General features: G+C 56.1%; 3 protein-coding genes across 3 annotated transcripts; 2 read left to right on the forward strand and 1 right to left on the reverse strand.

Moving 5' to 3' along the window:
• The first annotated feature begins 95 nt into the window (after positions 1–95).
• Positions 96–4,091, forward strand: RCHY1 (ring finger and CHY zinc finger domain containing 1). The gene is made up of 9 exons (XM_050320767.1): positions 96–208; positions 318–437; positions 1,148–1,263; positions 1,335–1,413; positions 1,650–1,694; positions 1,797–1,855; positions 2,144–2,170; positions 2,443–2,563; positions 2,765–4,091. Exons 1-9 carry the CDS (start codon positions 104–106, stop codon positions 2,891–2,893), a joined length of 801 nt encoding a protein of 266 aa, XP_050176724.1. The 5' UTR covers positions 96–103; the 3' UTR covers positions 2,894–4,091.
• A 3,725-nt stretch (positions 4,092–7,816) lies between these two features.
• Positions 7,817–17,989, reverse strand: PARM1 (prostate androgen-regulated mucin-like protein 1). The gene is made up of 4 exons (XM_050320766.1): positions 17,872–17,989; positions 9,956–10,627; positions 9,159–9,237; positions 7,817–8,591 (listed from the first exon to the last, which is right to left on the reverse strand). The coding sequence occupies exons 1-4, from the start codon at positions 17,921–17,923 to the stop codon at positions 8,507–8,509; spliced, it is 888 nt and encodes a 295-aa protein (XP_050176723.1). The 5' UTR covers positions 17,924–17,989; the 3' UTR covers positions 7,817–8,506.
• Positions 17,990–20,696: 2,707 nt separating this feature from the next.
• Positions 20,697–25,325, forward strand: BTC (betacellulin). Its single transcript, XM_050320585.1, has 6 exons — positions 20,697–20,734; positions 20,831–21,036; positions 23,849–23,944; positions 24,210–24,327; positions 24,456–24,602; positions 25,027–25,325. The coding sequence occupies exons 2-6, from the start codon at positions 20,961–20,963 to the stop codon at positions 25,130–25,132; spliced, it is 543 nt and encodes a 180-aa protein (XP_050176542.1). The 5' UTR covers positions 20,697–20,734; positions 20,831–20,960; the 3' UTR covers positions 25,133–25,325.
• The last annotated feature ends 1,937 nt before the right edge of the window (positions 25,326–27,262 follow it).

Here is a 27,262-nt window from a genome sequence, read left to right on the forward strand (position 1 = left end):
CACAATGGTTTAGGGTAAAGGGGCAGCCAAGCCTAGCGGCCCCGGAACCGGCGGTGAGGAAGCGGAAGGGGCGGGCGCGGGGCCGGGGGCGGCGGTGGCGGCCATGGCCATGGCCACGGCGGGGGGAGCGCAGGGCAGCGAGCCGGGATGCGCCGGGCAGCCATGCGAGCAGGGATGCGAGCACTACCGCCGGGGCTGCCGGCTGCGGGTGGGTGAGCCGCGGGCGCTCCGTGCCGTGGAGGGGGTGGGCAGTGTGACGGGGCGGGGGTGGCGCCCCGGTCCCTGCCCTGATCCGTGCCGTGCCCCTCCGTTCCCAGGCGCCGTGCTGCGGGAAGCTGTACCCGTGCCGGCTGTGTCACGACGGCGCCGAGGAGCACCAGCTGGACCGCTTCCGAGTGTCCGAGGTGCAGTGCATCCGCTGCCGCCTCCTGCAGAAGGTGCGTGCTTACTGGGAGGCAGGGGTGGGAACGGGATCACAAGGGCACAGGACGGGGCGGGTTGGAAGGGGCCGCCGTGGGTCGCCTGAGCCCACCTCCCCGCTCAAGCAGGGTTGTGGACTGAAGTTGCGTCAGGGGACGTTTAGGTTGGATCTCGGGAAAAGTTTGTTCCGCCAGAGGGTGGTCGGGCACTGAACAGCCTCCCCAGGGCAGTGGTCATGGCCCCAAGCCCGGCAGAGTTCAAGGAGTGTCTGGAGAATACTCTCAAGGGACATGGTAGGATTGCTGGGGAGTCCTGTGCAGGGCCAGGAGCTGGACTCCATGATCTTTGTGGGTCCCTTCCAGTTCAGGATATTCTGTGATCCTGGAGCACATGGCACAGGGTTGCGTCCAGGCAGTTCTGGAATGTCTTCAGTGATTGAGACTCCACACCTTCTCCAGGGAAACCTGTTCCAGCGCACGGGAAACAAGTTCTTTCTCACGTTCTTGTGGAACTTCCATCAGTCTGTGCCCGTTGCAGATCCCCTCAGTCATCTCTTATCACAAATGAACAGGCCCAGTTCCCTCAGCTTTTCCTCACAGGAGAGGTGCTCCAGTCCCTTAATCGACTACACAGCTCTCCGCTGGACCCACTCCAGGAGCTCCGTGTCTCTCTTGTCCCGAGGCGCCCAGAACTGGTCAGAGCGCTCCAGCTGTTCCTCTCCCCTCAGGCCCAGCAGCGCTGCGAGGGCTGTGACAGCCTCTTCGGCGAGTACTACTGCGACATCTGCCACCTCTTCGACCGCGACAAGAAGCAGTACCACTGCGAGGAGTGCGGCATCTGCAGGTACGTGAGGGCAGGCGGCCGGGCCCTGACTCCTCGGGGAGCTGGCCCTGCCCTGACACCTCTCTCCTCAGGATCGGCCCCAAGGAGGATTTCTTCCACTGTTCCAAATGCAATTTGTGCCTGAGCCTGAGCCTCCGAGGGAAGCACAAGGTGAGAACGCACCACTGAACTCCACGTCTTAAAAAAATAACACCTTGGAGCCGGTTGTGCCTCAGCCCCACTTGAGGCCACAGGAACAGAGGGAGCAGTGGGTTCTGTTCCTCTGAGTTCACCTCACAGAGGCACAGAGGCCACCACTTAAAAATATAAGAAATTTACAGGTAGAAACTTTACAATTTAGAAAAATACAGCAGAATAACTTTTTCTTCTCTTTTCCATTTGCAAAGTGCATTGAAAATGTCTCCAGGCAGGATTGTCCAATATGTTTGGAGGTGAGCTGCTGCTTTTCATCTCTTGGATTACTGGGTGACCCTATTTTTGACTGCGTTTGACTTAATTTTTTTCTCTTTTGTCTGATTCTTGCCTCAAAACAGGATATTCACACGTCTCGTGTTGGAGCCCATGTTCTGCCATGTGGTCACCTTCTTCACAGGTAAAGTGCAGATACCTGAGAAAGGGGAATAGCTGCTGCCTTGTGTGGGGTGTTTATTCAGCAGCACTTGGTGTGTATCAGCTGCTTACAGCTGGTTTCTAAGGGTTGTCTTTCTTCCGCAGTTAATTGTGATGATGGGAAGCTTTCCTCTCACTTTGCCCTTAGGATACTTTCAGCTTCTAGTTTGGGGATGGCTGTGTACCTTCTTCCTGTGTTCAGTCCAAGTCAGTGTTACCTGTCAGTAATTACATTCTTCTTACTGAACTGCTTGCTGTGTTTCCTTTTCAGAACATGCTACGACGAGATGCTGAAGGAGTAAGTATTTCTAAACATCTGCTTAGTATTATCATAGTCCAGACATATTACTCCAGGAGGCAAAGATCATGATGCCGGTTCTCTACCAAATAACTTGAAGTCGATTCCTAGAGGGATAAAGGGCATTGAAACTTGAATTCTGTTTGCAAGAATTTCCTGTTTCATGGTGTTTCTTTGAGTGGTGTGATATGAAACTTGTCCTTTTGAGTGGATTTGTTTCATGGCCTCACTCCCATCTTCTGATTCAACCATTTTTTCCCCCTTCCTGCCAGAGGTTACAGGTGTCCTTTGTGCATGCACTCGGCGTTAGATATGACCAGGTACTGGCGCCAGCTGGACAACGAAGTGGCACAGACTCCCATGCCCACGGAGTACCAGAACATGATGGTGGAGGTAAGACATCAGCCTTGCACCCCTGCCTGGTTTTGCTGGAGCTGTGCCTTGGAGTTACTGGCAGTAGAGGGCACTAGGAAGTTGTCCTGGATCAGAAATCAACCTGAGGGATAGGGAATGATAAGGAAATGTCATGTGTAGGCTTACAGTATTTCATAATTCCCGGTGCCAAAGCCTTTTCCCTCTCTTTTCCCCCTGTAGATCCTTTGCAATGACTGCAATGCCCGCTCCACAGTGCAGTTCCATCTCCTGGGCATGAAGTGCAAGAACTGTGAGTCCTACAACACTGCCCAGGACGGACGGTGCCGGCTGCCCTTGGAGGAGCAGTGACCGGGACACGTGGCTGCGTCCGGCTGGACGAGGAAGGCTCTGCCGTGGAAGAGACTTCCCAGAAAAACCCAACACTTGTCAGTAAAAATACGTTCCAAGTTCAAGGAGCCCTTGGCTGCGTCAGGGAAGAGAGAGCTGAGGAGAGCAGCATGATGAGCAGCTGACGCAGCAGAAGATGCTTTGGGGCAGCTGAAGGTGAGGGGAGGTGGAGGTGCAGCTCTTGGGGCTGCAGCTGCCGGGGAAAATGGGTCGCTTTGAGAGCAGCTCTTTTGGATAAAGCTGACACCCACAGAGCTGTGTGCGAGGACGGTGTGTTCCTTCGGAATGACGTGTTTGTTCCAGGGCCTCGGAGCCGTCGCTGCCAGCAGCTGGAGAGGGGGAGCTTGCAGGAATTGCATCCTTTGGCTTCATGAGGTGACACCTGTGTGTACAGAATTCCCTCAAAACAAGGCTGCCCTGCCTGCCGTGATGAAGGGCCCAAAAATCAAGGTGCAAAGCCCCCATTTTCCCCCTGGACACCTGTCCTGACCTGCTGCTGTCCCTTCACTCAGGCTCCTTTACCAGCTGCAGTCACTGTTACCCCCATTTCTTCTTCATTTTGCCTCGTTCACTGGGAAGGGCCAAGGTGTTGTAGTGTTCCAGACATGTACGTAGCTCGATACTTTAAGTACCTGAAGTAAAGCACATCCTTGACATCGGGCTGAACCTGAGATGTTCACTGAAGTAACAGGAGTTCAGAGGCACTCGAGTAGTGTAGGGAACAATTTTTGGTTTTTTTAATGGTAAATTTCATTGTGGGGAAAGAATGGAGGGTGGCTGACTGCCTTTAAAAAAAACCACAAATAAAACCCCCAAACCCACCGTTCTGCATATGATATCCTGCCCCAGGTGTTTTGCAGTCTTAAATATCACAGAAAGTTCTTGGTTTCTGTGAATTTCACATGCAAATAGTTTACAAAAATAGGTATTAAAAGAGCTCAGTTACTGTTCATGTTATAACTACTTTTTTATCTGTTCTGTTGTAAAACAAGAGCTTTTCTTAATCCAGCAGTGCCCCGTTCTGTATGGAATATTTAGGATTTGGATGATAGCTGTTGTAGCTTGCCTTGATTGGAGTATCTTTTCCTGGAGCACTTTTCTCACTGCTATAAATAAATGCAAAATAACATCTCTGTTAAAATAAACAAATTACACTGTGTGTGGTGTGCTCTCCTTTCACACACGCACTCCCTGGAAAATCCCAGCTGAGTTTAAACCATGATTCAGTGCTGAAAAATGGTTGGATGTGGGGATGTGTGAGGCCTGGGACGCTGTTAGGAGAACACGGGGGTTTAGCAGCTCCTGTGTTATCTTATTTTTGTGGTAGAAGCAAGATCCCTGCTGTTTAGGAGCACCCTCTGGATGTCTGCTGGCACTTGGTGACTCCACCGCCTTCTGGGATGGAGACCTGCTCCCAGGTAAGCCCAGCAGGGCTCTTACCAGCCTGCAGGAGTTGTCATCCCAGAAAACTCAGTAGCCGGGTAACCTCTGTGTTGCTAGTGGTAAAACTCTGCTGGTCAAGTCCACAACCAAGCAGGTTTGATGCTAAACTGGAAGCTAATTTTATCCCAGCTGGAAATATCCCTGTTTGGGTTCCAACCACAAGAGGAGGCTGAAAGGAAATGTATAGTCCAGCTAAGCTTTGGAAGAGCAGCTCCCTCCCCAGCTGGACTTTGGTATTGGGAAGGAGGACAATTCTTAGGGGTGGGATCCAGGTGAGCTTGGCCTTTTGCTCTCTCTCTTTTGGTGTTTACCTCTGGAAAGTGCGGGAGGGAACCCGATGCCACCAGCTGAACCGCTGTTCCTTGCGTTTATCCTGGCACTGAGCCCTTGACTCCCTCTGCCAGGGAATAAATGGCACAGCAAAAAAAGGAATGGCATTTTGAGGGGGTAAAGATAAATGGAGCAGATTGAGAAAAGCGAGGAACTGCTTTATGGGCTGGAAGGTGCTGCACGGAGCTTTGCTGCCCTGTCCCGTGGAGATGCAGCCGATGGGAGAGGGAAGGACGCTCGGATCAGAGCGGTGTGATGATCCCGGGATGAAGGCAGCTTGGCCAGAGCTTGCCTGCAGGCTGTGGGAGCCGTGGGGAAGCTCCCACGCTGCCCACCACCCAGAATCCAGCCTGCCTCACCAGGCAGGGGCAGACTCGGGAGCAGATGGGACTATCGCTGCCTTGTGGGAAAAATGTGGTGTTCCAGCAGGCACAAGGGCCGCAGGCACACACAAGGTCATGGAGCTATTAATAAAGCCAGGGCCCGCTGGAGTATGTGAAACTCGGGAGAAGGACTCACGGAGACAGCGAGCGGAGCAACGCAGGACCAGGGGGCTCAGACAGGCCCTCCATCCCATGGGAATGTGCTGGGCCACAGCTCAGGAGCCGTGGGGAAAGCAGATTCCTGATTCTGGACTGGTTTCATGATGCTTGTGTGGGTTTGTGCTGCTCCAGTAACATCATTTGGGGTGGAAGTGGGGGTGTTTTGTATTAAACTTCCTGGACAACCATCCCCTCCCGGACAGCCGTCCCCACCCATGGCTTTCCCGGTGCCGAGGTCGATGCCTTGCCCCTGCCTGGCTGAGGGGGAGCCATCTGTTTTTAAATTTCCAAGTGGAAGGAACGCAATTAGGGAAAGGCTGGTCATGTGGTGCTATTTATATCTCAGAGGGGCAGAGGAGCATCTGTCTCTGCAGCTCCAAGCTCAGCCCAGGGGTGTGCCGGGACCTCCGTGCTGGAAACGGACGTTTTCCTTGTTTTTGCTCCTCGATGGCCCCAGTTGGGGTTGGATTTCTGAAACCCGAACCTATTCCTTTATCTAACGAGCCTCATTGCTCCTGGGAGCTGCAACCAGGAGTATCCCTGCGAACGAGTCATTACTCCTGGCTCCAGTAATTTCACCAACAGCCTGAGGAGATGACGCTTGGAAGCATTTGGGTGATATATGGGAATACTCACAAATGAGCAAAACAAGGGCATAATTAGGGAGGCCAGAGGGAGTCTGGAAGCGGTGATAAAGCAGCCTGCAGCTCTCTGGCGAGGGCAAGGCAGGAGACCCGGAGAGGGATCACGTCATCTGCAGCGCTGCTGCCAGACTCCCGCGAGGTCGGGGAATGGGATGTTCTGCACGGAGCTATGTGAACTATTTTTTTTTTTCCTATATAAATAAAATATCTCTGAGGTGAAACAGAGCCAAAGACGGGGGGAGGCGGTGGTGGTGGGGTGTTGAGAGGAGGTGGAATCGAGCCAAAGTTGGGGCAGCCTCTGGGAAAAGTGGGGTTTTGCTATTTCTGTAAATAAAACAGGCCGGTGGCAGAGTTTGCATCATTTCTTTGGAAAAGACAAAGGGAAAAGGCTTTTTTAGGGCACGTCCTGGCTGTCTTTTCCCCTTCTTCCCTGCTGTAATAGTGTGGGACAGGGACCCCTGGGTAAGCCAGAGGGTCTGAGGTGGGAATGTGAGAGGGGTGTTTGCAGCCTTTGCCTGGAACACAGGCAGCCTCCCTCTGAGAGCATCATCCCCCAAAATAAAGTGCTTTTTCCACTTGGCAAATACATCTGTTACCCTTTAAACTGTCCCGTGCCTTGGCCCTTGCTGGCAAACAGTCCTGTAGATGTAAACACGTCATCCACGTCCACATTATCCCTGTCACAGGGCAGCTGCACTGTGAATAAGGGCACTGGGATGGTTTTTGGTCCCAGGCACTTGTGGGAAGCCAAGGAATCTATTTTCACCGTAGGATACCCCCAAAAATATGTACAGCCTCTTCCTTGCACTGTGGGCAAGAAAGAGTCATTCTTTTTGACCACCAGGCACAGGGTTGATCAGGAAAGCTGACACTCCATTTATGTTCTCTTTCATGAAAAGGGAGTTTATTCCCTTGGGGTTATATATTTTTAAGTGAAGGTGGTAGCTTTTCTTCTCCCTTTATTCCCTCATGTATTTTAGCAGCAGCATTTGAGCAAAGTGAGTGGGTTTTTTAATAGTTTGGGGAGGGTTTTTTGTTTTTTTTTTTTTCAATGCCAGCTCTTTGTTGTTGCTGGACAATAATGACCTGTAGATCACAAGGAGTGAGGGAGAACCTTTTCTGTGGGGTTTTGGGGAGGGCGAGCGCAGCACCACAACACCCAATTTGCTTCAAGAGAAGAAGGGGGGTGAGTTTTTTACTCAGTTTGTGTTTTTTTCTTAACCAAAGTGGCCTAATTCGCTGCTTCTTGGCTGCCCAAAAGGTGAAAGGGAGTTTTGCTCATCCTGAGCATCCTTAGAGCCTGCACTGCCCTGTGTATGCTCCCAGCTCCATGAGATTTCCAGGCTGGCTGTGGTTGGAAGGTGCAACAACCATCTCCTGTTTCTGACTGAGTTTGAACTAAGAGAGGCTGAGGAACACTCAGTATTCACAGCAGAGGTGAAAGGATGGGCCACTGAACAGGCTAAAAAAGGCTCAGGAAGAAAAGGAAAATGCATTATAATTGCACTTCCCTTTGGGAAGCGGAGCTGGAGGAGCTACCCCTGTTTCTCCCGACCTTTCCAGGTGGCTGTTGTGGTGCTGGATCCATTTATTACACTCACTTGATAGAAATCAGGAGATGATGCATCTGCTGCAGGAAGCAATCATGGGAACGCCCCAAGCTTTGATGTTTCCTGGGATGCTCCATTTAGGAGTCATGGCAAACAGCAGAGCCTGTTTCCCAGCCTGTGCTGGGACACCCCAAAAATTTGCAGTGTCATTTAGTCCTGGTTTATTTATTAAGGTCAGGCAGACTGAGGGCTTTGCTTTCCACTGCCAGGGAATTTAGCCAGAGGGAGAAGTGGCTGAGCATCCTCTTCCCAAACCAGCCCTGCCATCAGCCACCCACAATCTTCACACACTAAGAGCTGAACACAAATTGGGGATTAAAAGAACACTCTGCTGTATTTTAGCAGCCAAGTTTTTTAAGGATTAAAAACAAAGCTGTGGAGCAAGCAGCCACATGTGTGAAATGGGTGGTCAGTGCACCTTCCTGTGGTCTCCCAGGCTGTGTCTGGGGCAAAACCGCCTCAATTAAGTGGTTAAAAAAGGAAATCAGGAGCTTCTGCACAGGAAAAGAAAGGGAGCAGTGACTGAGCATCCCTGTAATGGTCCTGGTGAGACAAGGCAAAGGATTTCACAGCAGGGCAACACAGGGAAGTGATTTTAGGGAAAGGGTCAAGTGAAAGCACAGGAGACTCCTGCACACTGCTGGCTCTGTCTCAGCAGCCCCCCATTCCCCCCCGAATCACAGAGCAGCAGCGTTTCAAAGGATGCCACGGCACTGGTGGCTGAACCTCTCCATCCTCTCCTTCGACCTCCCCATCCCTTCCCCCTGGGGAATCTGGGCTGCCTCGCCTCCAACAAGTGGCTGACGTGCCCCAGGACTAAAGGCCAAAATTCAGGTTTATTGTTGGCACTGCACACCCACCCTCCGCTTCCTGTGATCCACCAGGCCCGCCGTGATCCTGCCCCCGGCAGGGGCTCCGTGCTCGGTATCTCCTCGACAGCGGATGCTCTGCTGCAGAAGCGCTTATAAATTAAGGATTTATGGGGTCGTTTTTTCTTCATCCCTGCTAGGAATCATCATACAGAGGGTTGTTGTAGTTGCCCCAGGAGCCGTAGTCGTGGTCATCCAAAAGCCTTCCGTAGGAGGAGTGCCTGCCAGGGAAAGCAAACCTATTGATCTGGGGGGTTGTTTGCTATTTTACCGTGGGGTGAAGAAATATTCATGCAAGGGCTCCCTAGGTCGGGCTTTGGGATATTTTAAGAGGAAGCACCAGGACAGAAGATAAGTCCAGGCTGGATTTTGCCCCTGTTGAACCAGACTAGACAGGGCAGGGAATTAAAACAAGACCTTTGCTCATCTCAGCTGTCAGCAGAACCTCATTAGGGATGCTCAGCGCTGGGCTGTGCTGCTGTTTATTGTCCCAGTCACAGCGAGACCCACGGCAGCAGCTTTCCCAAGGGATAATTACTGGTTATGGCTATGCTGAGCAGTGTCTCTGGCATTTGAGCAAGGCTCTTGTAAAATGAGGGATTAAAACTCTGCTTTCCAGTATAGAAGGGGTAGGAAATGCAGCTGTCCTGGGACCAGAGGCTTACACATCACACCACCATGCTTGGGGACAGCATCTCCTCAGGGCTTTGCCCTTGAGTATCACCCTTGTGATGATGAGATGGGCTGAAGCCTTGGGGTGGGGGGGGGCACCCCAAAAATAGCCTTACCTGATCTTGAGGTACGCTGCTGCCCCGAACACCAGCACCACCACCACGATGACGGTCACAGTTATGGCCACGATGCTCCCTGTGGGTGATCCATCAGAGAGGGCAAGGTTCAGTCCCTCCAAATCCCCAAAGCTCTGTGTCACTCACCCCACACCCCACCTGCTCCCAAAACACCCATGCCAGCCATCTCTGACAGGGGGAATATTCCCTCACTGCTTCCCAAAGAGGATGCAGGGCACCCCTATATTTTTGCAATGAACCCCTTCCCGTAAAGTCAGGGGGACTGGGGATAAAATACAGCTGGGCTTTGCTTGGGGACTATGGACTCACTCCTTGAAGCTCCTCCCAGCACCAGGCAGCCAAGGCTGGAAAATACTCCACATCCCTCTCTTTTCTGACCTTATAGAGCACTTTTCAGCTACGTGAGCTCACAGGAGGGGACAGGGAAAAGCCAGTGTCAACTTGGTGAGGTGAACAGGAGGGAGGAAAAAACCTACATCACCCTAACTCAGGCTGCACCCACCATCCAGCCACTCGTTTCCTCTCATCCTTAAGTGTTTCAAGTCAAATTTACAAACCTAAGGATTTTATTCCTGTCTCCAGGCAACCGAGATTTGTCATCTACAACTCCCGGCCTCTGCCAGTGGAGCAGATGACACAGGCCCCTCCGGGAATGCCGCTGAGTGATGCTCCCCAGGAAGCTGACCACCTCTTCCCTCCCAATCTGGGGGGTTCTGCCCCTCCTGTCTGAGCACCCCGAGGCTGGCACTGTATCTCTGAGGAGGGGTGGTGCTCACCTGCGCTCAAGGCGCGCGGCACCTCCTCCATGGTGACTCCGGTGGCTTTGTCGGAGGCCGTGGCCTCGGCTGCGCTGGGGCTCATCACAGTCACTGGGGGGAACGTTGGCTCCACGGCCAGGCTCGATGCCATGGCCAGCGTCCCCAGGGAAGGGACATCCTCGGTCAGCACTGGTGGCTGGGTGGTGCCAGGGCTCGCCAGGACGGGCGTTGGGGACAGGACTGAGTCCGGGTCGCCGGTGGGAAGGGAAGGGGAGGACGAGGACGCAGCTGTGCCCGTGGGGCTGGAATCTGCCCCCAAATCCACGGTGCTTCTTGCCAAGCTGGCAGGGTTTGCTGTCCGAAGAGCTGGGGCTGTCTCTGAGGTGGGTGGCACCGAGCTGGGGTCGGAGGCTGCGGAGGGACTGTCTGTTATGGCGACGGAGCTCACGGTGGCGGAGACGGGAGCAGGGGACAGTGCTGCCACAGGGGTGGCATTGAGGCCACCCCCCTCCACTGGCCCGGAGGACACACCATCTCCGGAAGGTCCCGTGGGCACGGGCAGGGAGGGCTGGCCAGGAGCTGGTGTGGGGACATCTGCATCCCTGGAGTCCGGTGGCATTGGGATCCCCTGCCAGAGGAGGGGGGGGCTGATGGGGTGCAGGGGTGATTCTGGGGAGTCATCGCCCAGTCCTAGGAGTGAGACAAAGAAATATTAAAAACAGGGAAGGCCTTGGGGTGACCTGAGGCGTGAGGAAGCACTAAAGGTTTGGGGAATTAAGCTGGAAATAAGTTGGTTTTTAAAACGCTGAGAACCATCTGAAAATAAAGAGATCGAAAATGGAGTTGTGTACCTAGAGGTGAGGTTTGAACCAGAACAGTTGCCCTGCCAAAAATCAACCTCCATTTTTAACCCAAGCTTGGAATTCCCCCATTCCCAATCACCCCCTCCATCTTTCCAGCATCTCCTCCCAGTAGCAGGGGAGGAAGCTCCTCCTCACAGCAACCACCGTGCAGCTGGGAATGATAACACAAGACGCCTCTTTCTCCTCTCCCCCCATTTCCTTGTGCATTCATTCATTTGTCTCCATTTCTTAGCGTGAAGATGAGTCATTTTCTCCTCCATCCCCACCAGCTGACTGCTGGGGCTTTTTTCTCCCCCTTTCTAGGCCTGAACTCAGCACTGGTCCAGCACTGGCAGCTGGCTCTCTCAGTATGGTTGGGATGAGGGAAGAGTGTGCCAGCACTACGTGACATTGGGAGGCATTTTTATTCCGTCTATTCATTTATTTACGCCCCCACAGCACCCCAAACCCAGTACTGGGAAGAGCAAGAACTCATTCCAGCTGCAATGAACTAATTATATGAGGGTGGAGGACAAAACCATTCAGTGTCTGTGTGTAGAAATGGTGGGATGTAGCACTGGTGAGCAGGGACTCACTAATCCAACCAAAATTTCTTTCATTGGCACTGTGGATGCCCAAGTGAAGGACCCCATTTCCCAGGGAAAAGGGTCTTGGAGGTGGGACTGAGGCCATGTCTGCTCTCCTCTCCCAGGGACAGGCACTTGGAGATGTCTCTGAGCTTTCCCCCTCCTCAGGCTGAGGACACAAGGCTAATAAACCTTAGGATAAGGGAGAGAAGGTGGATGACAGGCTGGAATCTGGTTACTGAATAAGCCACCTGGCTCAGCACTGTGGCTTTCCAGACCACCACAGCAGCAGGGAAGCCTGGAGCAAGCATCCTTCAGATCAAGGTTCAGCACCCATCTGTGTTTCAATAATCCTTGCTCCGACACACCTGGATGTTGAGATTTCTGCAACAGGTACCAGGCAGCCTCTGAAGCCCAGCATGCCCATCAAGATCCCCCCCAGGGCTGGAAGCACCTTGAAAGTTTGTCACCTCCGTAAATATAGATGCTCCCAGGCTCTCTGGGACACAGGGCAGATTTCCATCTCTGGGCAAAGCCACCCTGATGTCCCAAATTGCTTGGGGTCAACAGAGTTCCCATGATCTGCTTGAACTTTGGAGGCAAACCAATAGGGAGCTGGGAAAGCTGGCAGTGCTGCAAGCCTGGATGAGTCAGGAAGTTTCTGATAATATCTGAGGGGTATAAATTCAAAGAACTGGAGGCAGGAACAATCCTTGGCTGCTGGCTGAGTGCTGCTGGCCAAGAAGGTCACAAGTCACAACGATACTTCCCAGGAGAGAGAGCACTACTGAAGGCAGCACGCTGCTCAGCTCAGGCCTGGTTTTCCCTGTCTCTCCCTACCAGCAATCCCTGCCTGTGCCAGCACTGGGCCACTCTCTGCTTCCTCCAAGCCATCAGCTCGGTCGGGTGATGTGGGACCCAGCCCAGTGGACCCCCTAAGGGTCCAGCTCTCACCCACAGCACACGATCCCAGGAAATCCCAGCCACCATCCTAGAGGCAAGGCAGGCTGCTTCTGAGTTGGACTCAGGATGAAAGGACAAAAAGGACCTGGTTGAGGACCCTGTTGAGATGCTCTAAATGTCCCCATGTCACTCCACGCTCCTCATGAACAACCTGTCCCACAGATGGGTTGATGACTGGCCCCAGGGCCAGAGAGAACCCAGTTTAACTGCCAGTCCTGTCCTCTACCATCACACCTAAAAGGGAAGATCAAAGGGAAAAAGAAAAGCCGAGGAAGGTGTTTCCTTGTTTCCCCAGCTCCCGGTCTGTAGGAGCTGCTGCTGGGAGCAGGGAGCAGAGCAGTGCACTGGAATAAGGGACAAAATAAACAACTACAAAACTCCTTTTAAGACCACATCCAATGGCTGAAAAAACTCAGCCAGGGGCTGTCAGAGGGACTGAGGGACGTTAGCTCCCAAAGGATGCCGAGCATAGCTCAGCCCTGAGGAATCTGCCCATCTAATTCACTTAAGGCAGTTGACCACCCCGCTGGAATCCAGCACAGAGCCGAGGCAGGGGACTGCCAGGACAAGGTAACCACCTGGAAAAGCAGCAGGGCCACACTTCAGAGCCCCACAGGAGCTTTGGAAAGTCCTTTTTCCAGATTTTCTTCACCAGGAATACAGAAAACAGCCAAGGACAGAACAACACAAAACCCAATAATTCTAATATTCTGCTGTTGGGAAATATTCACCCTAATGACCTGCCAACCTAAGTAATGAGCCATCCATGTGATGGACTGTCTCCCTCTCCTATTGCCATGCTGCTCTCCTGGCTCCTGGAAGCCACACAGGAGGCAGGCATTGTCCCTGTGGGAGCTGAGCACCTCTCATGCTCCATTTGGGAAAGAACTGCCTGACCTGGGGCTGGCAACCTCTCCAGCAACGCATTTCCCAGGCACTCCAAAAACCATTGCAGCAAATCCTGAATTGCTCTGCCGGCTGAAACGCAGCATAAAAGCCACTGGAGAACATCTCCAGGCTGAGGGAATGACATCAGATGGAGCAGCCTCACTGGAGCAAACAAACATCCCCTGATAAGGCAGAGATAGGGCTTTTAACAAGCTTCACTTCAGAATTCATTGTACTTGACATAACCAGCAGAAGATCCACGTGATCTAACCCACACCCCTGCTCTCAGCCCAAATTAACCAAGGCACCCAAGCCCCAGCTGCAGTCAGGGGTGCTCCTCCAGCAGCCAAGGCCGCAGGGATAATGAAAGTTTCCATAACATGAATATTATTCATTCCGCCTGCCAGCAGCCTATCCTGACTGTACTTAAACAAGGAATCCAGCCACCTGTTCTGAACAAGAAATACAACAACAGGATGAAAACAAGCCCCTGGAACACAGAGATCTGCTGAGCACCCATATCATACTGTGCCTCTGCAGCAAGATTGGGTACCACTTTCTATATTAGCTTAGCAGCTCAGCAGCTGGTTTTGAGGCGAACGCCAAAAAACCCCCATGTAACCAAGATCATACCTAAGCACCAGACTGCTCTTTAAAGTAGAAGTCTACAATAACCTCACTCTTTAACCTATCCAGAGTAAACAAAAAAGAATCTTTTGCAGGTCCTGTATTATGCTGGTCCTCACCAAGTGCTGATGACAGAGCAGCCCTGACTCCCCTGGTCCTGCAGTGCGTGTTGGTTTGTAACCAGGTTAAGTGACGCAGAGCAATAAAACAATCTATATTTAAATATAAGGCTTTCCTGTTCATGACCTCGCTGGCTTGGCTTTGGTTTCTGTGGCCAGGGATTCCCATACCTTGTGCTGCTTTCTTTGCAGTTTCTTTGCAGTTCCCTTCCTCCCTGTTTATGCTCCGCTGTAACCTTCATTGTGGTTTTTAGCTGTGAAACCGGTACCATCTGGCTGTGGATGGCAAAAGCTCTCCTGATGGCGGCTGGGACTAAACAAAACTCGGTTTTGCTTTGGGTTCAACTAGTTTTTCCAGCTGTTCAGCCCTGCACTGCCTCACCTTCCCTGTCACCACGCAGTTTGGGGTTTAGTGACGTTCACTTCTCTCCCGCCTGGCTGGAGGCCCCATCTGCAGCACACAGGGGTCTGACTGATCTCTGTACTGACATGGGGGAAGGAACATAGAGGATGTGGTGGTTTTTGGGGCTCTTCATTTGTGTCTTTCTTTTTCTAGGGCACTGTTGTGGAGCCCTGCCTCATTATCCCCCGAAAAGTAGGGATGATGGGGAGGCCTGGGAGCAGCTCCACAGACTTGAAGCTCTGTCTCACACCCACCAACCTTTCCATGCCATTGCAGAGGGAACACCCAGCTGGATTAGTAATGGGAAAAGGTAGCTCCTGGGGATATCTCTGGCTGCTACTGGGCCTCAATTATTAAACCAGAGCCAAGGTGGAGACTCCTGAGGTCCGAAGCAAAGCTCCAGCACTGCATGTGTGTGCTGGTGACCCATAATGTGCTGCTCCCTCACCTCCTGCTCCATCACCTCTGTTTTCAGTGCCAGGTTCTACTGGTGATGGTATAAAACTGGCTCTGAGAGGAGGAAGAAATCAAAGGGAGAAAACCAGGGGCCAGAAACACCAACAGGTAAAAGGCAAAGCTATTCCCTGGCGGTGCAAAGAAGCCAAGGCCGTCAGATCAAATAAATCTGCAGTTGCTCTGATTTACTGGCGAGCCCAGCCGGCTTCCTGCGTGATTAGTTTTATTCTGCTGCATGGTTGTTAAGTGCTTTAGGTCTAATTGCTCTGAAGCTTTCTGTAGCTAAGAGAAACAGCTCCACAATAGAAATCCATGTGATGTATCCATGTGTCCCTCACCATCCTGAGGCTCTGTCCCAGGCGTGCAGCTGGCCAGGGATGTGTGCAGCACCTCACGGATGTTCATCCTACTGATGAGCCACCCTATCAGCATCCACTTCCCTGGCTGTACCAGCATCTCCTGGAGGTGCACAGCCTGGCTTCTGCAAAAGGCAGCAGCAAAACCCACATGGCTAAATAAAGGTGGGGATTTGGGGAATCTGGCACTCTCTGCTCCTCCCAGATGAGAATAACTTTTCAAATCCACATGGCTGCCTGCATGCTGAACAGTCCTTGTGAGCAGCTCCTTCCTTGCCTGGGGTGGGTGTCCAAGTTCTCCTCAGGCACCACCCGCCCCATGACCCCAACCCAGGGGTGAGGACTGTTGGTGGCATAACAAACCCACCCTCCACGCAAGGAAAATGTGGTGTTTCCCTCCAAAGCAAAGTGCTGCTTAATTATTCAACTCCTGAAGCCCTTGACCCTGAAGCTGCAATGGAATTACAGCACAAAAGAAGGTGAAGAAGAGTTTTTAGGTGTTTGGGAGGACAGCAGACGGACCTGCCTGCTTGGAACACCTCACAGTACTTTTTCCCAGGCGGATATCTTGGATATGACTCCGGAGCCAGCCAGGAATGTTGCAAACAGCAGCTCTGCCCAAGTGACAACATAACAGCTCCGTAATTTTCCTGGCTAGCTGCTAATTACTGCTTCTAGGTGCAGCTTTCAACGTGCATCAGCCCCATTCCAGCCCATCCCATGAGGAGAAGCAACTGGGTTCGGCAGAGGAATTTTGGAGCATCCTCTGGTATTAGAGTCTGATTGCTCCTTCGGGCTGGGAGAGGGGATAATTAACTACCTATCCCTCCTGTCCTTCAAGGGGGGGCAGAGCCAGGAATGCTCAAAGCTTTACCTCCTCCATGGCAGCCGAAAACAGCCCCTGAGGCTCCCAGGTCCCCAAAAAGCAGCTTTTCCACCCCAAGTCTCCAGGAAGAAGCGCTCAAAACCTTTAAAGCCAAGAGCTGCCTCTTGCAGGTACCTCAAAATGCCTCAGCCGGGGCATAGGGTAAATTGCTGAAGGGGAAAGCAGGCTCAGGGCCGGGCATCATCACAGGAAAGCAAAGCAGGTTTGAATTTACATCCCGAGCAAGGAGTAATAACAGGATCAAAACTTCCTTGTGCGAGACTCTGTTATTTCATTACGTGAGCAGGCAAAGCCCAGACTTATTTTACTCCTGCCCGGTGACGTCCTTGCTGTCACTAAGTCCTGAAGAATGAGTTCAAAGCATATTTAAATCATGCTCTGTGTTTCCTCCCAAGTGATAGGCATATATACATTTAAGAATTATTTCTGTGGGGAGAAAAAACTCGTAGAAAGCATCTGAAAGATGCTCTGGGGGTGTTTGGGAGCAGCCCGAGAGCCACGGGACCATAGTCCAGGGAAATCTTTCCCGGCTTTTCTGCCAAGCCTCGCTGGCGTTGGTGCTTTAGAGAGGGATGGTCGTGGGAACAGCTTCGGGTTTGGCCCGGGCGCTGGGAAAAACCCGCCTCCCAACCCCAAAGGTTGGCTCCCAGCAGAGGCTGGCTGCTTCTGGGGCAAATTTGGGCCAGGCAGGAGCCTGTCAGAGCAGCATCTCCAGCATCCCCATGGAGCAAAACGTTCATCCCCATCCCTCCCAAAGGCATTTGTTAGGAAAGCACAGAAACAGGAGCTTGTTGGTAAACTCTCCCTTTACAGGGACTAGGATTCATCCGGCTCTCCCTCCCCTCACACCACTGGGGTCACTTATCAGGGGAAGGTTTCCCACAAGCTGATGTTGTTGGGGGTGATGGTTTTGGGGTCCTGCAGCCACGACCTCCCCAGCTGCTGTTTTGGGGACGCGGCTGAGGGCTGTGGGCTGTCACAGGGAGCTCAGAGCTGGCCCTGCTGCCTCGTCCCCTCGCGCTGCTCTGCCGGCAGGGATTGATAACGACAGCTTTGCCCGATGGATTTCTCCTCGCGCGCGTCCCCGGTTATGCAAGTGTGTTTTCCATGTTTCTGAGCAAGCGGCTCCTCGTGTTGTTTATTAAAAACCCAGCCGGGGTGGGTGGCGGGGTGACCTGTGCTCGCTGTCGCATCGGCCGGGGACGGAACCGTCTCCTCTGACCGTCTCAGTGGGGGAAAAGATGTCAAATTGGGTGTTTCTGTGGAATGGGGAGGCTGGTGCTGCTGAGGGGAGATGCCTGGAGCTGATGGGGAAAACACCAGGAGCTGGGGGTGCGGGAGCCTCCGCTTAAGGCCAGGGAGAGACAGAAAAGCTCCTTCAAAGCAGTGACCGTGCTGGGAAGGGGGATGCGGGGCTGGGGGTGAGCACCAGCCAGGGCAGGACGGTGCCCGTGAGGAGATGGTGGTGGTCCCATGAAGTTGTCCTCCTTCAGGGCAGCCGAGAACACGGCTGGGGACCCCCTTGCGGGGCAGGGGATGAGGAAAAGAGGAACGAAACACCCCTTGCCCGATCCCACCGGTGCCACTGGGGGATCCATGGGGGCGGGGGGGCGTGAGCGAGACCAGTGGCGGTGGGTTGCTCTGCGGAGCCCTTATCCGGACATCCTACCGGGAACGAGCCGGGCCGTCCCCGGCAAAGCGGGGTCTGCCTTCCCCCCGTCCCCGCCGTATCACCCCCATCCCGGCACCGGGGGCTCCCCGCTGTGTCCCCCCCCGTCCCCACGCCGGTGCGGCGGCGGGCGCTTACCTGCCGGGAGGAGGAGGAGGGCGAGGAGGAGGAGGCGGCAGCAGCAGCCCATGGTGCCGGCGGCGCTGGCAGCCGCGGCGGGAGGGACGCACCGCCCGGCCCCGCCACCGCCACCGCCCCGGCCCGGCCCCCGCCGCCGCCGCCGCCGCCGCCCCCGCCCGCGACCGGCCCACAGCGGCACCTGCCGGCTCCGGGCAACGCGGCGGGGATGCGGGACCCGCACCGGCGGGGCGTGCGGGACAGCGAGGGGGGCACGCCGGGCACCGGGAGGAGGATGCGGGGCTCCGGGAGGAGGATATGGGACACTGGGCACTGCGTGTGGGACCGCAGCATCAGTGGGTACCAGGAGATGGCTGTAGGGTACCGGGCGCCAGAACACCCTACTGGGGTGCCGACACCGGGAGCAGTTGCCCTGCCCTGGGATGAGGCACTGGGACTGGATGCTGAGCACCTCACACTATCAGTGGGCATCATGCACCGAGGAGAGGGTATGGGGTGCTCTTGTCCCAGCCAGCGGCACCAGATGGGGGATCAGGGTGCTCTATGGCACTGTCACTTGTCCCTCTTCATCCTCAGGGCCATGCCAGCTCCTGCTTGAATATAATGCATTGGAATTATGCATTGGCACAGAGAAGCTGTGACTGCCCCATCCCTGGAAGTGTCAGATTGGACAGGGCTTGGAGCAACGGGGCCTGGGATAGGGGAAGATGTCCCTGCCCATGGCAGGGGTTTGGTACAGGATGAGCTTTAAGGTCCTTTCCAACTCAAATTGTTCTGTGATTCCATGATTCTGGATCTCCCTGAGGATCTTCTTGCCTGCTACACCCAAGGGGTCTGGTGCCCGTGGTGGGGGGGACACCCCAGGTACCTCATCAGGGGGAGCCAGGCCAGAGCCAGGCAGCCAGGGTCCTGCCTTCCCACAGTATAAACAGCTCCCAAAATGCAGCTCCCAGTGCCCAAAGAACCCAGCCAGGAGACACCTGTGGCACAGCAGGAGGTGCAAGGGCCAATTTTTTTTCCCCCTTTCATTCTGGAAAGTGCTTTGCTGCGGGTGAAATGTTTCCAGGCTGAACTCATCATCTCTGGGCTTTCACATGCTGGCTATGGAAAAGGATTGCACAGAGTCCAGGCTGTGGCCAAGCTATCTTTATCCAGGGTTATGCAGCCCTATTCTATTCTATTGCATTGTGTGGCATTTTCTCAGGATGGATCCTGGCTCTGGGCCTAAAACAGCAGGACACAAGATCCAAGTCAGCTGGCGTTCCTGAAGCGGATGGTGTCGGGCGATATCTCAGCTCTCCTTGAAACCTTTCCTCTGCTTGGGAAGAGGAAAAATAATGCTGTTATTGCTGCTGGAGCTTGGTGCCGTGGGAACAGCGTGATAATCTCCCTGCTGCTTCTCTCCCATCTCTTTTTTTTTTTGTCAATGGTGCTGCATGCTTCCATGTGCAGGAGGAGTTTTTTGAGGACAGGGCATAACTGCCACTTCCCACCATGGCCTTGAACAGAAAACCCCAAGCCTGAGCCGGGTGTTGGGGTGCCGAGGACTGGGCTGTGGGAGGCCTGGAACATCCCTGATGGTCACCAGGCTTGGGCTCCAGCTGCCATCTGCTGGCCACCTCTGCCTGGTCCCCTCAGTGAAGCAGAGGACTCATGGCCAGTGAGATGTCCCTTTTTGGGGATACCTTCTGCCAGTCCTTTCCCATTGCTGCTGGAGATTGGAAACCACTGCCTCTGGTGACACCTGCCCTGGGGCTGCAGTTCTTTTCAAATCACTTTAAAATGCTTCTTCTCCCCAGCTTTATCCAGATATGAAGGATGCTGAAGGGAAACTGTTTCCTTTTGGTGGGCACAGGGATTTTTTCCTGCCTGCTCCCTGCCTTTGCCCACCCCACTGGGATGAAGCCATCTCCTCTTGGGTGGCCCCGTGCCACATCCAGGTGCCAGCTGCCAGTTTCACCAGTCTTGCCCAAGTCGCCACAGGAGCTTTGAAACGTTTCTCTGGTGGTTTATAACCCCCTGCCTGCTTTTGGGGAGCTGCTGGCAGGGAGCCAGGGTGGCCACAGGCAGGGAGCTGGGTGATACCGGTGTGCTTGCGGCAGGATTTTTTGGCTGACCAGGGTTGAGGGAGCTCACTCACCCCCTGGCCAGCAGCCAAATGGCATGGCTGGGTGGCTGCCAGCACTTGCATTAATATCTGCCAGCCTGCGGTTTGAGGTCACCCGTTCTTTCCAGTCTTTCATTTCCACCTTCTTTCGCGCCTGTAACGACCCGGAGCAGGGAGCAGCTCCACCTCCCCATCCTACCCGCGCCCCTTTTCGCTGGACGAAGCTCTTTTGCTTTCCTTGGAGCCAGGACAGCATCAGTCCGTGGCACCGCAACCCTCCTGAGCATCCCCAGATGCCAGGAGGGGACCTGCCACCATCCCAGGGGACACCTTCACCCTTGTTCCTCCAGACTTCACTGGGGAGGCCAGAAACATCATCCCACACACCCTGAGGCAAAAAACTGCCCTAAGGCCAGCTTGCAGAGGGCTCGTGCCAAGGCACAGCCCCTCACAGGATGATTCGGAGCTGCCGTCATCCCCTGCCAAGGCCTTTGGGAGGGTGTTTTATAGCTGCTTGCTGTGAATAAATCTCCCTTTTCATAACAAGCTGGCCGGGTATAAATGGCTCTGGGGACGTGAGGCTGGGCCTGGGTGCACACCGTCCGTCCCTCCGGGGAGGGGAGCCCCGGTGCCCCTCTCGGAACCCGGGATGGCAGGATAGGGGTCCGCCTCGCTGCCCAAATCCCCACGGATGCTGGGGTGAGGCATCTGCTTGACGCCTCCCGGCAGGACGGGGCCAGGCGCGGCTGCTGTGAGGTGGGACGTGCGTCGGTGGGACAAGCGTGGGTGGGACACACGGGAGGGGACACGCCGGGGGGGCACCCCCAGACCGCCAAGGGATGGCTTCAGCAGGGTGGGAGCCGCGCAGCTGGAAGAGGAGGAGGCGGAGGAGGAGGAGGGCGGCGGTGCCGGAGCGGCCGCCCCCGTCCCGCCCCGCCGCAGCCGCCGGGCACCGGGCACCGGGCAGGAGGCGGCGGCGCGTATGGAGGCGGCGGCGGCGGCCCCGGCCCCGGGCGGCGGCCCCGGTACCCTGCTGCTCTGCCTGGCCCTTGCCTCCGGTAAGCACGTGGGTCCCCTGCCCCGCCACTGTCCCTATCCCAGGATACCCAGATACCGACAGAGGGTGTTCCCTCCTGTCCCGGCCCGGTGCCCACCGCCCCGGCCCGGTGCCTCCCTCTCCTGCACGGTGCCACCCCCACTGTCCCAGCCCCGTTCTGCCGCCGGTCCCGGTGCTACTCCTGTCCCATTCCACTGCTTCCCGGTCCCGCGCTGGTGATCCTCCACCTGCCTTCTGGTCCCATCCCGCTGCTCCCCTGTGCCTGTCCTGGTGCTTCCCCATCCCATCCTGCTGCTCTCCCGGTCCCATTCTGCTGAACTCCTGTATCCACTGCTGTCCCATCCCATCCCGATGCTGACGCTGTCCCATCCCAGTGATCACCCTGTCACCCTGCTGTTTTCTCCAGTCCTGTCCCAGTGACTCCCTGTGTCCCCCTGGACAATCCCATCCCAGTGCTTCCCCCACACCCAGCCTGGTGTTTACCCAGTCCCCTCCCTGGGCTGCCCCATGTGTCCCCAGGTCTCATCCTGAAACTCCCCAGCATTCCATTCCAGTGCTCCTCTTGGCTCTGAGTCACTGAATCCTTTGGGACCGGGGTATCCTGGCTGGATCCTGGAGCAGGACTGGGATGCTTTTCCCACCTGTTGATGGGGCAGTGCTCACGGGTGCCCAAATACCCTCTGCCATCCTTGGAAGCACTGGGGAGGGGGGGGGATGCTGCGAGGGGTGGAGGGGGGGCAGTACCTATTCATCAGGTGTGTGAGCTTTCCGGTTACTCCCTAAGTGTTTGGAAGCAGGAAGCTGCAGGCAGCAGCCGTCTCAGGGCTGGCAGGAGATAACCACAGGTAGGGCTGGGCAACTGATGTCCCCCTGGCAGAGACTGCCAGCACCAGAATTTCGAGGGAGCTCTCCTCTCCACTGGGAACAGTTTGGGTTTGGCCTTTTGGCAGGGCCGGTGACAGCACTTGGCAGAACCTGCCAAACCTGTGCTGGCAGGAGGAAAGCAAGGGTGGCCGACCTGTTTTGGGGCTGAGGTGTCCCTTCAGACCACGACAGTGCCCTGGGTGGTTGCTCTCCTGCAGTTTGGGCTTTCCCAGTGGAGCGTGGGGGTGCTACAGCAAAATAATCCGGTGTTTGGGATACTTTCCTGGGTTATCTTTGTCTGCTCAGGAAGGAGTGCAGCCTTAGATAGTGGAGCTGGGTTCTCTATGCATCAAAGAGATGAGGGTGTTTGCACCCGCAGCTCCCGGGTGCTGCGATCCGGGTGCCGGGGGGCACAGTCCCCCTCCCTCCGGACCTGGCGCTGCCCCAGGGCTGTCCTGCCGAGGGGCTGCCAGCCCGGAGGATGCCAGAGCTCCGCATCTGGTTGCAATAAGGGTGGGGATCTCATCTTGGTGGGGATCTTTCCATGTCAAGCTGTGAACTCGGTCACCGGGAGTGAAGTCAGCCTCCCTCCCAGCACGGCCGCGTGCCCACGCTGCCCGCAGCTGCTTCCCGGGGGGAAGCCGCCCCGTGGCTCATCCCTGGCTCCCGCCAAGCAGCTCCCACCCTGCCGCTGGGCTGGAGGGGGCCGTAGGCTCCTTCTCCTCCCCGCCGGGCTCTTTTGGAGCTCTGTTACCCAGAGCATGTCATTAGCGCGGCAGTGGCTATATATAGCCAGGAGGGACGTGCGTGCAGGGAATGTCCCTGCCGTGGGAAGGGAGGGACTCTGGAGGCTTGGCTGGGCAGCCTCCACCACTGTTTCCCGGGTGCCAAAGGGCAGGGTGAGAAAACAGGTACCAGGAGACGAGGCTGCCAGGATTCGGCTGTGCAAGCTGTCCACTCCCTGAGAAGCCTCGACGTGCACCCCCTCGGGATGGGAACACCCCCCGCCTAGGCATGTCACCCTCACGGGAGCCGCCCAGCACCCTGCCCCGTCAGGCAGGACCTGTCCCCGCTCCCGTGGGTGCCACTGCGGCGCGGTGAATCCCTGGGGAGGGCCGGGCGGGGAGCGGGGCCGTGCTGAGTCAGTGCTGGTATGCCAGCGATCCGGTTACCGCCGCCGTGACGCGCCGGGGCTCAGCCACCTCTCAGTTTCGTCCCGTGGCCAAGGAGACCAAGGTGGCCTCTTTCCTGGCTCAGTTCGTGCTGCACTCCAGGGAGACCATAGAGCCCCTTCCAGTGCCTAAAGGGGCTCCAAAAGAGCTGGAGAGGGGCTTGACGCAAGGGCTTGGGGTCACAGGACAGGGGGAATGGCTTCACACTGACAGAGGACAGGTTTAAACTGGGTATCAGGGAGAAAACCTTCCTATTGAGCGTGGTGAGGCCCAGGTACAGGTTGCCCAGAGAAATGTGGCTGCCCCATCCCTGGAAGTGTCCAAGACCAGGTTGGACAGGTCTTGGAGCAACCTGTGCTAGTGGAAGGTGTCCCTGCCCATGGCAGGGGTGTTGAAACAAGATGCGCTTTACAGTCTGTTCCAACTCAAACCAATCTGTGATTCCATGATTCTGGACCTCCCTGGGGAACCATCCCTGCATCCTCCCAGCGCAGAGGAGCAGCTGGCTGCCTGCGGGCAGAACTGTGGGCCCCAAAACCCTCCCCTCTGGCTCCCAGACTCCCGTGCTGGGGCGTTGGTGGGTGGAGGTGATAGGAGGGGACCGGCTTTCCCTTCTCCTTGCCCTGGGGAAAAGCTGATGCTGCCAGGGAAGGGGGGCCGTGGGCGCAGCTGCAGAGCCCATTGCCAGTCCCCACCCTGTGGCTGCGGTGGGGCTGTGGTGGGGATGCCGGGCCTCTGGCCAGGCTCCCCCTCCAAGCCACCTCCACTGCTTTCCAGGCTTGGCATTCTTCAGCTGCGTGGGTGCCGATGCCAACGTCACCGCCGGGCACAGCACTGAGGGGCTCACCTGTGACACGGTCAAGGGCTGCACGGGTAAGGTGGAGGTGTGAGGATGTTAAGGGGAGCCGGGGGCATTGGATGGGAGCTAGGCAGTGCAGGGGAGCGGGCTGGGATGGCACAGGAGCAGGTGTTTTGTCTGGCAGAGCCGTGTAGCGTCCACGGAGCTGGGAAGCCAAGGCTACGCATGCTATTTGCAGTGGCCAGGCTCGGACCTGCTGCTCTGCTGCTCGGACCTGCTGCTGCTTCTGGGCACAACCGTAACCCCTCTGGGGGAATTCTTTGTCCTTGCCACCCCCAGGGAACGGGACGCAGCTGCGGAGGCAGGGCCACTTCTCCCGGTGCCCGGAGGAGTACAAGCACTACTGTGTCAAGGGGAGGTGCCGCTTCCTCGTGGCCGAGCAGGCGCCGGCCTGTGTGTAAGTCACTGCTGGTGGCTGGCAAGGGTGGGATGCCGTGCTCCCTGGGACAGCGGGATGAGGGAGGCACGGGCACCACGGCGGTTTTTGGGACCCCTCCCTTCTGCCTCCTCTGTGCTGTGGGACAGGTGCGAGCGAGGCTACACTGGGGCTCGCTGCGAGAGGGTGGATCTGTTCTACCTGCGAGGGGACCAGGGCCAGATCGTCATCATCTCCCTGATCGCCGCCATCGTCACCCTCATCATCCTCATTGTTGGCATCTGCCTCTGCAGTCAGTACGTCAAGGGACAGGGAGGGGAGGGAAAGAGGGAAGGGAAGGGAAGGGAAAGAGAGAGGGAAGGGAAGAGAAAGAAGGAAGAGAAAAAAAGGAAAGAGGGAAGGGAAGGAGGGAAGGGAAATAAGAGGGAAGAGAAAGAGGGAAGAGAAAGAAGGAAGAGGAAGATCTAGACTGGTAACAAATCCTGCCCAGCTCTGCTGGCTCCAGGCAGGTCGAATTTGGGCTGCCACAGCCAGGTGGGATATGGCTCTGCGGGTGCAGGGAGGTGCCTGGGACATTCCTTTGAGGCTGAAAACCGGATGTGATCCCAGCTGGAGCCTTTGCAACGTGTAAGGAGATGGACAGGGAATAGCATGACCACTATGTCTCATTCTGCTTTCTTTTATTTTTTTTTATTATTATTATTTTCCCACCCTGTCAAGCCACTGTCGGAGGCAGCGTAGGAAGAGAAAGGCAGAAGAGATGGAGACGCTGAACAAGGACTCACCTTCCCGAAGCGAGGACGTGCGGGAGACGGGCATTGCGTGAAGGTGCACAGGCGGTGACCGAGTCGGTGTGACCGGACTCCCGCACTGGGGCCGGTGCTGAGGCCCATGGGCTCCGCTCTCTCCACAGGCGCTCCCGGTACCTGCGGGCGGGTCCCGGGCGGCAGCACCGGCTGGCTCGATGGGCGAGGGCTAAAACGTGCGGGCGGCTTGAATAAAGGGGTGTCGGAAAGGTGTCCGCGTGTCGCCAGTGTCCTTGACGGGCAGCGGGGCCGGTGCCGGCGGGGGGCTGCAGTTCCTCACCGTGTCCGCCAGACGGCGACACTGAGCCGGGCGGGGCAGGCGCGGCGCTGCCGCTCTGCGTGCGGAGCCCGCTCCGGGCACGGCAGGGGCACAGAACCTGCTGTCCCATCCCGCTCCCAGTCCCGCTCCCGGTCCCAGGGGCTCCGTCGGGCTCGGGGTCCGGGTCTGGGCGGCCCGGGCGCCGTGCTGGAGCCGCTCCCGGTGCCGCCGCTGCTCCCGGTGCCGTCGCAGCCACGTCTCCCCGCAAGGACCGAGTCGAGTTCAGCATCCCCGGAGCGCTCCGGGCCAGGGCTCTCCGGTTTTCCGGGGCTCCTGTGGAGCGGCTCCGGTCCCACTGCAGCCCGGGGCAGCCTTGGCAACCCATGGCGTGACCGGGCGAGGGAAACTGGGCAAAAGTGGGGGAAAACAGGTGAGAACCGGGATAACCGGGGCCGTTCGCTCCCATCTACCACATCGTGGGATCCAGTGCCCGGCTACGGTCTGGACCCTGCCCAGGCAGCCACAGGTGATGGTTTGTTTCCTTCCTCTCGGTGTGGGACCCCCCTCCCGTGGGTCCCCGTGACTCTCCCGGTGGGTTTTGGCACCAACTCTCTGGGGTCCCATCCTGGGGGGCAGTGGTGGCATCTCAGTCAGTGGGGCTGGGGATCCCTGTTATCTCACACCCCAGGAGCTGGGGGTTCTTGGCAGTTCCCAATTCCCAGCACGGGATCATCTGCCATGTGAACCATGACCAGGTGACTGGCCATGAGGGTTCCACCCGCTGTGTCTCCCACCCAGTACTGGGACACTGGGAGCCAGCAGGTCTGGGGGTCTCCCAGGGGAGCTGGTGACCCCTCCTGCCACCAGACTCTGTTCTCCCAGCAGAGGCTTCTGCCCAGGTTTCTCCCAGAGCAGCTGTCAGCAGTACAGACCTCTCCAGCCTGGCGCTGGCTCTGACAGAAATGGGAAAAGTTCGAACTGGTGAGTCTGGGAACTACAACTGGAGGAACTGGTTTGCACTGGGGTTCAGCCCTTCATCCCTGCCCAGCATCATCCTTGTAGGTGGATGCCCAGGAGCCAGAGCTGCCAGCTTTTAGTTGCTGCCAGGGGGGCTGGGCGGTGACTCTGGGACAGTGCAAAACCCTCCTGTGACTGAAAACTTCCTTTTTCAGCTCAAATCGCCCCATGGGATTCCTGCAGCCCCAGGCAGTGACTCCTGCCGGGCTGGACACAGGGAGCGATGACCACCCCAGTGGTGCCAGTCCCTCTGGAGGCGTTGGTGGCCCAAGCAGTGCCAAGTGGCTGTGCCAAAGTGTGGGGAAGGCTCATCCCAGCACCCAGTCAAGGAGCATGGCCCCGAGGTGCCAAGGGACATGGTTTTGGGCACCTACTTCACCAGGTTCCAAGATTATCCCGTAGGGAAATGGATTATGGATTCCACAAAGCTGCTGGAAGCCCTGGCTCTGAGCTGAGTGGCACCAGCATCACCTGTGAGCTGGTTTCCCCCCCCTATAAATGGCTGTTTATCTCCAGGCTTTGCTGGGCCTGCCTGTGGGGGTTCCAGCTGTGAGGAATACACTTGCTGTTCCTTTTGCTGTATGCAGTCCAGAAGAGAAATAAAATTAAAAGGAGGTAGAGTCTGTTTCCTGTCTGGTTTTTGGGTGGTTGATGTTGGTGGCTGGGATGCTGCTAACCTTAAGGAGCTGGGAAAAGCAGGCACTGGGAAAGCAAGCAGGCCTGCAAGTCTCAGAGGTGGATAAAACTAATACTTTCAATCTTTTTTAAATGCTCTTATGGAGCACTGGCCAGGTAAATGTTGGAGACATTTTATTCGGTGCTGGGTTTTCAGGGCTTCGAGTAACTCCTGTCAGGCTTTTCCCATCTCAGCCCT

The sequence above is a fragment of the Myiozetetes cayanensis genome, unplaced genomic scaffold, assembly GCF_022539395.1.
Source record: "Myiozetetes cayanensis isolate MyiCay16 unplaced genomic scaffold, myiCay2020 scf24, whole genome shotgun sequence".
Lineage (NCBI taxonomy): Eukaryota > Metazoa > Chordata > Aves > Passeriformes > Tyrannidae > Myiozetetes > Myiozetetes cayanensis.